Raw genomic sequence first — 12,826 nt, forward strand, 5'->3', positions numbered from 1 at the left:
CTGCATAGTGGGAGGAATGACCCATTTGTCAACTTGTGCACACTTTCTCTGTCCTTCACGTCAGAGTGCTGCTGCAGGCTCTTTGGGAATCTTGACCAACCAAATTCACGGAAATCGCAGGTTGCGCAGACGTGGCAAAATGCACAAAGCTCAAGGCACTCTTTCCACTTTTCTCCGGTATTTATTTAGCAAGCGTGAATGATAACACATCACCTGACAGACACAAGCCTTCACCCTTATGTAAATGTAGCCACCTACACACCTAAACATTAGTGATCTGATTACACACCTGATTCAAATGATCAAAGATTGATTATTAGTTGATTATTTGAATCAGCTACGTAGTTGTGTTTGTGCAAAACCCCAACATGTCCACCACTTGGGGTCCCCAGGTCGAGTTTGGGAAACGCTGCTATAGGTCCTTAGCCGAGTCAGCAGTCCAATCAAACAACTCTGGAAGGTCCTGAAAGATACAGGTGCTTGACTAGTGGGGAGTTGCAGCTGGTCAGTGGTAGAACAGGACAAGCAGGGTTGTCTTAGATTGACTCAGAATGGACAACTCTGTGGGAACAGTAGGAATATAATAACAATATTGAGTTAGATGTCAACTGGGCTGCCCAAACCACTTGTTACACAGCACAAAACATTTTAAATGGCATGTTGTTAAGCTATTTCATCAAGCTTATAAACAGGAGTCACACAGTAAAAGGAGGCAAAAGGACTACATGCTGGAACCCAAGCTAATAGCACACGGTTTTTGTTCCTGATTACATTGTGTCCTCCTCCCAGAGCGCTAAGAACCTTGGCGTGATCCTGGACAACAAACTGTCGTTCTCAACTAACATCAAGGCGGTGGCCCGTTCCTGTAGGTTCATGCTCTACAACATCCGCAGAGTACGACCCTGCCTCACACAGGAAGCGGCGCAGGTCCTAATCCAGGCACTTGTCATCTCCCGTCTGGATTACTGCAACTCGCTGTTGGCTGGGCTCCCTGCCTGTGCCATTAAACCCCTACAACTCATCCAGAACGCCGCAGCCCGTCTAGTGTTCAACCTTCCCAAGTTCTCTCACGTCACCCCGCTCCTCCGCTCTCTCCACTGGCTTCCAGTTGAAGCTCGCATCCGCTACAAGACCATGGTGCTTGCCTACGGAGCTGTGAGGGGAACGGCACCTCAGTACCTCCAGGCTCTGATCAGGCCCTACACCCAAATAAGGGCACTGCGTTCATCCACCTCTGGCCTGCTCGCCTCCCTACCACTGAGGAAGTACAGTTCCCGCTCAGCTCAGTCAAAACTGTTCGCTGCTCTGGCTCCCCAATGGTGGAACAAACTCCCTCACGACGCCAGGACAGCGGAGTCAATCACCACCTTCCGGAGACACCTGAAACCCCACCTCTTTAAGGAATACCTAGGATAGGATAAAGTAATCCTTCTCACCCCCCTTAAAATATTTAGATGCACTATTGTAAAGTGGTTGTTCCACTGGATGTCATAAGGTGAATGCACCAATTTGTAAGTCGCTCTGGATAAGAGCGTCTGCTAAATGACTTAAATGTAAATGTTAAATGTACTTGTTAACGCCTTCCTTGTGTGTGTGTGAATGGATGACATTGTGTCAATGTGTGTGAATTAGTGCATGTAGTGTTTCTGACCAATATCCCATCATTATGCAGTTGTACATATTCATAAGCTTGATCAAGTTGTCACAGGTTTACTTTCATACTTTTAAAAATGTTCTTCATAATAATGATCAGATTATCTTGAAACATCATCATAACATGGCCTGTGCACTATTACACAATTAAACCCTCATGTTATTATAGTCAGATTAATGATCTTTATAGTATAACTTTGTATATAGTATATAGTATAACTTTATAACCTTTTTTAACTGGTAACATTGCCCAGCCCGTCAACCTAATGGTGAAACACAATACAGAGAGAGGGAGGGAACTGACAGTAATCATACACGGAATGCATGCTAGGAAACTAGGAAACAAATGTAGCTAAGGATTCACAACAAATGACTTGTATAGCTAGCAATGGAACAGAAAACAGCTAGCTGAATTTCTAACATTTGCAATAAGATAAGGTTACAATTTCTTACGCCACACCAGTTGGGAAAGAGTGCTCTGTCCTGCCAAAGCATTAATTGCTTTGTTTAGTGTCTGAAAGAAAACAGATTGAAAAGTATGATTTGCAACACTTCTTATTAGCTGGCTAGCCAGATCACCAATTCAGGATATTAAAACTGAGTGGTTCTTCAAAATGGACAAATTCCTGAATTAACAAAGCTAACGATCGTCTGCTAGCTAACGGTAGTGTCCAACATTAGCTAGTTAGCTAGCTACAGAGCCTTCAGAAAGTATTCACACCCCTTGACTTTTTTGACATTTTGTGGTGTTTTCTACAGAAAATACTCTGTAATATCAAAGTGGAAGACAAATTCTAACATTTGTAAAAAATTTAAATAAATCATAGAAATAAACCCCTAATATATTGGTTACATAAGTATTCAACCCCTGAGTCAATACATGTTAGAATCACCTTCGGCAGCGATTCCAGCTATGAGTCTTTCTGGGTAAGTCTCTAAGAGCTTTCCACACCTGGATTGTGCAACATTTGCCCATTTATTATTTTCAAAATTCTTCAAGCTCTGTCAAATTACTTGTTGATCATTGCTAGACAACCATTTTCAGGTCTTGCCATAGATTTTAAAGCAGCTTTATGTCAAACTTTAACTCAGAAACATTCACTGTCTTCTTGGTAAACAACTCGAGTGTAGATTTGTGTAGATTTGGCCTTGTGTTTTAGGTTATTGTCCTGCTGAAAGATGAATTTGTCTTCCAGTGTCTGGTGGAAAGCATTGTTATGCAGGTGAATGAGGACCCAAAAGCGACTTGGCGAAAACAGAGTCTTTATTCCAGTAAAGGAAATAGGCAATACTCCTAGACAAATCGGAGCAGAAAACAAAACATAAAAAACTAATTCCACTCGTAGTGACGAGGACAGACTGGAGACTCGACCATAAACTGTAGGTTGCCTCGGGAAGGCACCGACCGTAGCAGACTCAGACACCTGCTCACACGCAGCATCTGAGGGAAACAAGACACGACAGGGCGAGACAAAGACACAGCACGGCGAACAATATACAAGGATCCGACAGGACAGAAACGGAAGACAAGGGGAGAAATAGGGACTCTAATCAGAGGGCAAGATACGGAACAGGTGTGAAAAGATTAGATGATTGATTAGGGGAATAGGAACAGCTGGGAGCAGGAACGGAACGATAGAGAGAAGAGAGAGGGAGAGAGGGAGGGGGAGAGAGAGGGATAGAAAGAGGGAAAGAACCTAATAAGACCAGCAGAGGGAAACGAATAGAAGGGAAGCACAGAGACAAGACATGATAATAAATGACAAAACATGACAGTACCCCCCCACTCACCGAGCGCCTCCTGGCGCACTCGAGGAGGAACCCTGGCGGCAACGGAGGAAATCATCAATCAACGAACGGTCCAGCACGTCCCGAGACGGAACCCAACTCCTCTCCTCAGGACCGTAACCCTCCCAATCCACTAAGTATTGGTGACCCCGTCCCCGAGAACGCATGTCCATGATCCTACGTACCTTGTAAATAGGTGCGCTCTCGACAAGGACGGGGGGAGACGAACGGGGGTGCGAAGAAAGGGCTTGACACAGGAGACATGGAAGACAGGATGGACGCGACGAAGATGTCGCGGAAGAAGCAGTCGCACAGCGACAGGATTGACGACCTGGGAGACACGGAACGGACCAATGAACCGCGGAGTCAACTTACGAGAAGCTGTCATAAGGGGAAGGTTGCGAGTGGAAAGCCACACTCTCTGGCCGCAACAATACCTAGGACTCTTAATCCTACGTTTATTGGCGGCTCTCACAGTCTGTGCCCTGTAACGGCAAAGTGCAGACCTCACCCTCCTCCAGGTGCGCTCACAACGTTGGACAAACGCTTGAGCGGAGGGAACGCTGGACTCGGCAAGCTGGGATGAGAACAGGGGAGGCTGGTAACCCAGACTACTCTGAAACGGAGATAACCCGGTAGCAGACGAAGGAAGCGAGTTGTGAGCGTATTCTGCCCAGGGGAGCTGTTCTGCCCAAGACGCAGGGTTTCTAAAAGAAAGGCTGCGTAGTATGCGACCAATCGTCTGATTGGCCCTTTCTGCTTGACCGTTAGACTGGGGATGAAACCCGGAAGAGAGACTGACGGACGCACCAATCAAACGACAGAACTCCCTCCAAAACTGTGACGTGAATTGCGGACCTCTGTCTGAAACGGCGTCTAACGGGAGGCCATGAATTCTGAACACATTCTCGATGATGATTTGTGCCGTCTCCTTAGCGGAAGGAAGCTTAGCGAGGGAATGAAATGTGCCGCCTTAGAGAACCTATCGACAACTGTAAGAATCACAGTCTTCCCCGCAGACAAAGGCAGACCGGTAATGAAGTCTAAGGCGATGTGAGACCATGGTCGAGAAGGAATGGGAAGCGGTCTGAGACGACCGGCAGGAGGAGAGTTACCTGACTTAGTCTGCGCGCAGTCCGAACAAGCAGCCACGAAACGGCGCGTGTCACGCTCCTGAGTAGGCCACCAAAAGCGCTGGCGAATAGAAGCAAGAGTACCTCGAACGCCGGGATGACCAGCTAACTTGGCAGAGTGAGCCCACTGAAGAACAGCCAGACGAGTAGAAACAGGAACGAAAAGAAGGTTACTAGGACAAGCGCGCGGCGACGCAGTGTGCGTGAATGCTTGCTTAACCTGTCTTTCAATTCCCCAGACTGTCAACCCGACAACACGCCCATAAGGAAGAATCCCCTCGGGATCAGTAGAAGCCACAGAAGAACTAAAGAGACGGGATAAGGCATCAGGCTTGGTGTTCTTACTACCCGGACGGTAAGAAATCACAAACTCGAAACGAGCGAAAAACAACGCCCAACGAGCTTGACGTGCATTAAGTCGTTTGGCAGAACGGATGTACTCAAGGTTCTTATGGTCTGTCCAAACGACAAAAGGAACGGTCGCCCCCTCCAACCACTGTCGCCATTCGCCTAGGGCTAAGCGGATGGCGAACAGTTCGCGGTTACCCACATCATAGTTGCGTTCCGATGGCGACAGGCGATGAGAAAAATAAGCGCAAGGATGAACCTTATCGTCAGACTGGAAGCGCTGGGATAGAATGGCTCCCACGCCTACCTCTGAAGCGTCAACCTCGACAATGAATTGTCTAGTGACGTCAGGAGTAACGAGGATAGGAGCGGACGTAAAACGTTCTTTGAGAAGATCAAAAGCTCCCTGGGCGGAACCGGACCACTTAAAACACGTCTTGACAGAAGTAAGAGCTGTGAGAGGGGCAGCAACTTGACCGAAATTACGAATGAAACGCCGATAGAAATTAGCGAAACCTAGAAAGCGCTGCAACTCGACACGTGACCTTGGAACGGGCCACTCACTGACAGCTTGGACCTTAGCGGGATCCATCTGAATGCCTTCAGCGGAAATAACAGAACCCAGAAAAGTAACAGAGGAGACATGAAAAGAGCACTTCTCAGCCTTCACGTAGAGACAATTCTCTAAAAAAGCGCTGGAGTACACGTCGAACGTGCTGAACATGAATCTCGAGTGACGGTGAAAAAATCAGGATATCGTCAAGGTAGACAAAAACAAAGATGTTCAGCATGTCTCTCAGAACATCATTAACTAATGCCTGAAAAACAGCTGGCGCATTGGCGAGACCAAACGGCAGAACCCGGTACTCAAAATGCCCTAACGGAGTGTTAAACGCCGTTTTCCACTCGTCCCCCTCTCTGATGCGCACGAGATGGTAAGCGTTACGAAGGTCCAACTTAGTAAAGAACCTGGCTCCCTGCAGAATCTCGAAGGCTGATGACATAAGGGGAAGCGGATAACGATTCTTAACCGTTATGTCATTCAGCCCTCGATAATCCCACGCAGGGGCGCAGAGTACCGTCCTTCTTCTTCCCCGCCCCGGCAGGAGAGGAAGAAGGCACTACGGTGCCGGCGTCAAGAGACACAGACAAATAATCCTCGAGAGCCTTACGTTCGGGAGCCGACAGAGAGTATAGTCTACCCCGAGGAGGAGTGGTCCCCGGAAGGAGATCAATACTACAATCATACGACCGGTGAGGAGGAAGGGAGTTGGCTCTGGACCGACTGAAGACCGTGTGCAGATCATGATATTCCTCCGGCACTCCTGTCAAATCGCCAGGTTCCTCCTGAGAAGTGGGGACAGAAGAAACGGGAGGGATAGCAGACATTAAACACTTCACATGACAAGAAACGTTCCAGGATAGGATAGAATTACTAGACCAATTAATAGAAGGATTATGACATACTAGCCAGGGATGACCCAAAACAACAGGTGTAAAAGGTGAACGAAAAATCAAAAAGGAAATAGTCTCACTGTGGTTACCAGATACTGTGAGGGTTAAAGGTAGTGTCTCATATCTGATACTGGGGAGATGACTACCATCTAAGGCGAACATGGGCGTAGGCTTCTCTAACTGTCTGAAAGGAATGTCATGTTTCCGAGCCCATGCTTCGTCCATAAAACAACCCTCAGCCCCAGAGTCTATCAAGGCACTGCATGTAGCACCCGAACCGGTCCAGCGTAGATGGACCGACATAGTAGTACAGGATCTTGATGGAGAGACCTGAGTAGTAGCGCTCACCAGTAGCCCTCCGCTTACTGATGAGCTCTGGCTTTTACTGGACATGAATTGACAAAATGTCCAGCAAGTCCGCAATAGAGGCACAGGCGGTTGGTGATCCTCCGTTCCCTCTCCTTAGTCGAGATGCGAATACCTCCCAGCTGCATGGGCTCAGTCTCTGAGCCAGAGGAGGGAGATGGTTGCGATGCGGAGCGGGGAAACACCGTTAACGCGAGCTCTCTTCCACGAGCTTGGTGACGAAGATCTACCCGTCGTTCTATGCGGATGGCGAGAGCAATCAAAGAGTCCACACTGGAAGGAACCTCCCGGGAGAGAATCTCATCTTTAACCTCTGCGTGGAGTCCCTCCAGAAAACGAGCGAGCAGCGCCGGCTCGTTCCAGTCACTAGAGGCAGCAAGAGTGCGAAACTCTATAGAGTAATCCGTTATGGATCGATCACCTTGACATAGGGAAGCCAGGGCCCTAGAAGCCTCCCTACCAAAAACTGAACGGTCAAAAACCCGAATCATCTCCTCTTTAAAGTTCTGGTAATTGTTAGAACAATCAGCCCTTGCCTCCCAGATAGCTGTGCCCCACTCTCGAGCCCGGCCAGTAAGGAGTGATATGACGTAAGCAACCCGAGCTCTCTCTCTAGAGTATGTGTTGGGTTGGAGAGAGAACACAATATCACACTGGGTGAGAAAGGAGCGGCACTCCGTGGGCTGCCCGGAGTAACAAGGTGGGTTATTAACCCTAGGTTCCGGAGGCTCGGCAGACCAGGAAGTAACAGGTGGCACGAGACGAAGACTCTGGAACTGTCCAGAGAGGTCGGAAACCTGAGCGGCCAGGTTCTCCACGGCATGACGAGCAGCAGACAATTCCTGCTCGTGTCTGCCGAGCATGGCTCCTTGGATCTCGACGGCAGTGTTACGAGCGTCTGTAGTCGCTGGGTCCATTCTTTGGTCGGATCCTTCTGTTATGCAGGTGAATGAGGACCCAAAAGCGACTTGGCGAAAACAGAGTCTTTATTCCAGTAAAGGAAATAGGCAATACTCCTAGACAAATCGGAGCAGAAAACAAAACATAAAAACTAATTCCACTCGTAGTGATGAGGACAGACTGGAGACTCGACCATAAACTGTAGGTTGCCTCGGGAAGGCACCGACCGTAGCAGACTCAGACACCTGCTCACACGCAGCATCTGAGGGAAACAAGACACGACAGGGCGAGACAAAGACACAGCACGGTGAACAATATACAAGGATCCGACAGGACAGAAACGGAAGACAAGGGGAGAAATAGGGACTCTAATCAGAGGGCAAGATACGGAACAGGTGTGAAAAGATTAGATGATTGATTAGGGGAATAGGAACAGCTGGGAGCAGGAACGGAACGATAGAGAGAAGAGAGAGGGAGAGAGGGAGGGGGAGAGAGAGGGATAGAAAGAGGGAAAGAACCTAATAAGACCAGCAGAGGGAAACGAATAGAAGGGAAGCACAGAGACAAGACATGATAATAAATGACAAAACATGACAAGCATACTGAACCAGGTTTTCCTCTAGGATTTTGCCTGTGCTTAGCTACATTCCATTTCTTTCTTATCCTGAAAACCTAATCAGTTCTTAATGATTATGAAAACACCCATAACATGATGCAGCCACCACTATGCTTGATAACATGGCGAGTGGTTCTCAGTAATGTGTTCTTTTTATTTATTTAACTTTATTGATCTAGGCAAGTCAGTTAAGAACATGTTCTTATTTACATTGACGGCCTACCCCGGCCAAACCCGGACGACATTGGACCAATTGTGCGGCGCCCTATGGGACTCTCAATCACGGCCGGATGTGTTACAGCCTGGATTTGAACCAGGGTCTGGCTGCGCCACTCGGAGCCCTAATTTGTAGCCAATTTGTATGTGATCAAATGTGGTTTATATTCAAACTTGGGCTGACTAGAGTACCTAGACTTTTTTAATCCAAAGTGATTAACTGGAATTTAGCAATAAACAAAATAGCATACATAGACTGTGAGTTATTTCTACATTAGACCTACAGTTGCATAGGGCAGGAGTGTACTACACAAATCATAAAGCAAGCTCAGCCCTGTGTTTTATTGTCCAATCATGTTGCTTTCTCTGTGTCTGTGTATAGGAAACCCCCCTAGTACTTAAATATAATTCATATGAACAAATACAAGGTTGGTGCAGTTTGACAGGGTTTTCATCCTCCCCAAGGCCAAGAGTTTTTCTATGAGTTTTTGTAAAACCGTGTGACCTGACTAGAAAAACACTGGTCCCATCATAGCCCATAATAAACCTTTTTACAAAATATGAATCATGTCAAACCTTATAAGTTCCAGTGTTTTACCTGGTTAGGTTACCAGATCAGGAAAAACTACAGGCCCCAGAATGTTGTTTTCGCCACACCACTCTGGGACCTGTGGTGCCACCTCTGGCTCAAGTTAAGTGATGCCTTATTCCTTTCCTTGCGGTCTATTGGCAAGATGTATAGTCAGCCATGAATCATTCCAAGCACTGGAAACTGAATTCAATCCCCATTCTGGAACTGGAAATATAGATGCTCACAGCTCTAATGTCTACACTAAATCTTGAATTTGGAATTACAATTTTCAAAATGAACTAATCCCTGATGGGACAAAAGTGGAAGGGATATTAGATAAGGTGGGCATAGGCCAAGGGGGTATGATATTATACTTCTGATGCTCCTCTGCATTCTGACACTTCCCAAATGGTCTAAGCTGGTATCAAGTGTTTTTGATCAGGCTTATAGTCTTTCAGGACTGTGTGGTTTCCCCGTGTTCTTTGCATTTGTATCCTTTGTATCAAACGAGCCTACAGCATGCAAAGCCTTGGTTGTGAACTTTTATGGTGTGCTGGAAAATGGGCTCACAGCACAGGGGATCTGCGTTCAAATAAATAAAAGAAACCTTGAAAGGGTTAGAGGTCAAAGGTTAAGGGACAGAGGTGCGATGACCCCAGCAGGATCTGCTCTCTATAGAAATGTAATTCTTTCCGCAGTGTCCCTCTCACTTCTCGCCCAGCCCCCACTGTGTTCCCAGTCTTCCCACTGCTAGCAAGTGATTGGAGTAAAAATCAGCTCAGAGGATTTGAAAAGATTTGGGCTCCTTTGTTGACATCAAACTCAAAATGGAGGTTTAAAGGGGCAATCTGCATTTCTACATCTAATTTTGGACTAAATTAATGATATGTACCCCTTGATTTTTGAAGAATATAACTTATAAATGCGTCATTATCTCAGTTTAACTGTCATACATCATTAGAACACAAAATATAATCTTGTTTTACTCCAAAGTTAAAGTAAATATAAACCAACACTAAATAGCCTCAAAACATTGTTCAAACTATAATTGTAATATCATGCATGGTCAGTCTTTGCATCCATAGATATGTTTATGAATTTGAAAGTAGTTACATTTCTCCAGCCCCATCCCTCAGCTTTTTACCGAAACATGGGCGTGGAGAATGCTTCGTTATCGTTTCAACTGCTGATTTCCACTTTAAGGCAGGGGCAGTTGTGCAATGACATGCTACACCAAATATTGAACCAAGAGCTACTATGTGGTGATACTTTCACGCAAGCCAAACTGCAAGTAAATGAAGATGTGTGGTGTCATTGCATTGTAATACTGAACGCTCCTCTGAAAATGTATTGATCAACATTTCCAAAGCACGATCAGTGTATCATCTATATCAAGAAATAATAGCAACCTTTTTGTCAGTCAGACAAGTTAGTTTGGAGAACTCCAGTGGAAAGAAACTACCCTGGCCAAAACTAAGAGATGGAACAAGGTTTCTAGGCTATAATACACAAACAGACTGCAGAACAGTGACATGTTTATTACCAATGGTATGTGTTTGAGAGAAGAGAAGAATGAAGAAATAAGAACACGGTCCACATTTTGATTGGGGTTTTCAAAATGATTTATGTGGCAGCAAATAATTCCACATACATATCAGTTTAAACTGGAACAGTTGTCACCACAGAAGTTGTCGAGTGCTTTTATTTACAGGAAAAAAGTGACTAGAGTTCATATATGTTACACTTTGATATTTGTTCCTTTTTATTCCTACCCATAGGGTAATAGGTCCACAGTAGCTTTGAGTGCATTATGAAACACACAAACCTAGGTTAATGTTTCCTTCACTATCCATACAAAAATGAACAAAATACCAACCGTAACACAGAAAACCAAACAAAAAAAGAACACCATGTTACAAAGTTACAGAAAATACATCTATAGTATCTCCTCCTCCTCTCACAAATACAGCAACAGAGCTTGTGACAAAGCACACAAATAATCTGGCTGAGGCACAGCACTCCAGCGGTGAAACAATAAGGCAATCCATCCTGGGTTGTATTCATTAGTCACCAAACTGAAGAAAACAGACTGAAATAGGGAATGACAACCTGAACCCAATAAGAAATACTATATTAATTTTCCGTTGCAAAATGTATTGCTCTGTTGTGCCGTAATGAATACGACCCTGGTTCTGCAGCAGGCTGAAGCTTGTCTTCTGAACAGCATCTGAGAGGCCTGCTCTGAGCCCACACAGGCAATGCGGTGGTGCTGACCAAGTGAAAACAGCGTACGTCGTTAAGAGGCCATACTGACGTCAGCCACAGTGGACAACGTTAACAGAGTTACATTGGTTGCGTACATTAGTGGCTGAGTACAGGGAAGGAGGGGTGATGAGTGTTTTTTGACTCGGTACAGATGTAGGATCTTAATTTGATAAATTTCTCACTGCAGAAAAATAATCCTCCAGCATTTTTGTAGGGTTTGAAACATTTTTTGTTAAGGCAAATCATTTTGAAGTGGAAATGACAAATTCTAGAAGCCTTTTAAAACCTTTTAATACACTACAAATTTGCATTTACTACTGTGCAGGATATATCCTGCAACAACAGAGTGATAAAACTAAGATCCTACATCTGTTGGTCGACTGCAGGGATGGGTGTTCATCAATTGCAAAGGCACAGCTGTGTAGGCCACACTGCACACTTCCATATGTGAGATTATTCCGACTGCCTCCGTTTGCACTGCCATTTTCTGCAAACAGCTCCACCATTGAGATGATTGCTGCCCTGAACAGACTAGGCCTACACCACAATATTCTGATTGTGTAATGTGAGAAGAAGTCCTGAATCTTAGCTTGGTTCTCTGTGCTGTGGCCTGTGGCTCAGGTAACCCAGTGTTGCTACTCTGCAGCCTCTCTCCCCTACCATTACACTGATACTCCTGATTAGGTGCCTCTGGGTCGTGTTGGGGAAAGGCAGTGGGACGTTTGCATCCACAGGCTTGGCAGGCAGGCTGCATGGGGATGACTGTGCCCAGGGGAGCTCCTCTCTCTGAGGGCTGAATTGAAAGCCTACTTGGCCCAGCCTGTAGTGGCCTCTCCGTTGATGTAGGCGAAACCGGGAAAGTGTTGAGAGTGTTCATACTCAGAGTTCCTGCGAGGGGCCAGGGGGGAGTACATGTCTCCAGAGGCGGCGTAGCGGGAGGAGTGTATAGGGGGACTGGTGTAACAGCTGTTGGCCGGTGAGACATCAGCCCACCGCGGGGTCACAGGCGTAGGGTGCAGCCGAGGAGTACCTCCCATCAAGCAGGGCTCCATCCGTGACATCTGGCTGTTGAGTGGGTACTGCCAAAAAGAAGATAATCTTGGGTGTTAGGTTTATGGTATTATACTGTATGTAACATGTACAGTGAGGGGGAAAAGTATTTGATCCCCTGCTGATTTTGAACGTTTGCCCACTGACAAAGAAATGATCGGTCTATCATTTTAATGGTAGGTTTATTTGAACAGTGAGAGACAGAATAACAAAACAAAATACCAGAAAAACGCATGTCAAAAATGTTATAAATTTATTTGCATTTTAATGAGGGAAATAAGTATTTGACCCCCTCTTAATCAGAAAGATTTCTGGCTCCCAGGTGTCTTTTATACAGGTAACGGGAGTGCTCCTAATCTCAGTTTGTTACCTGTATAAAAGACACCTGTCCACAGCAGCAATCAATCAATCAGATTCCAAACTTTCCACCATGGCCAAGACCAAAGAGCTCTCCAAGGATGTCAG

At 45.9% G+C, this 12,826-nt stretch overlaps 1 protein-coding gene across 1 annotated transcript in view; it reads right to left on the reverse strand.

The window, feature by feature from the left end:
- Window positions 1–10,656: 10,656 nt before the first annotated feature.
- Window positions 10,657–12,826, reverse strand: part of LOC123992865 (transcription factor RFX4) — a 30,156-nt gene continuing 27,986 nt past the window's right edge. Inside the window, exon 18 of the mRNA XM_046294440.1 lies at window positions 10,657–12,390. Within this exon, the coding sequence (XP_046150396.1) occupies window positions 12,118–12,390 (273 nt within the window). The 3' untranslated portion in view covers window positions 10,657–12,117. The remainder of the gene's footprint in view (window positions 12,391–12,826) is intronic.

The sequence above is a fragment of the Oncorhynchus gorbuscha genome, linkage group LG02 (genome assembly GCF_021184085.1).
Source record: "Oncorhynchus gorbuscha isolate QuinsamMale2020 ecotype Even-year linkage group LG02, OgorEven_v1.0, whole genome shotgun sequence".
NCBI lineage: Eukaryota > Metazoa > Chordata > Actinopteri > Salmoniformes > Salmonidae > Oncorhynchus > Oncorhynchus gorbuscha.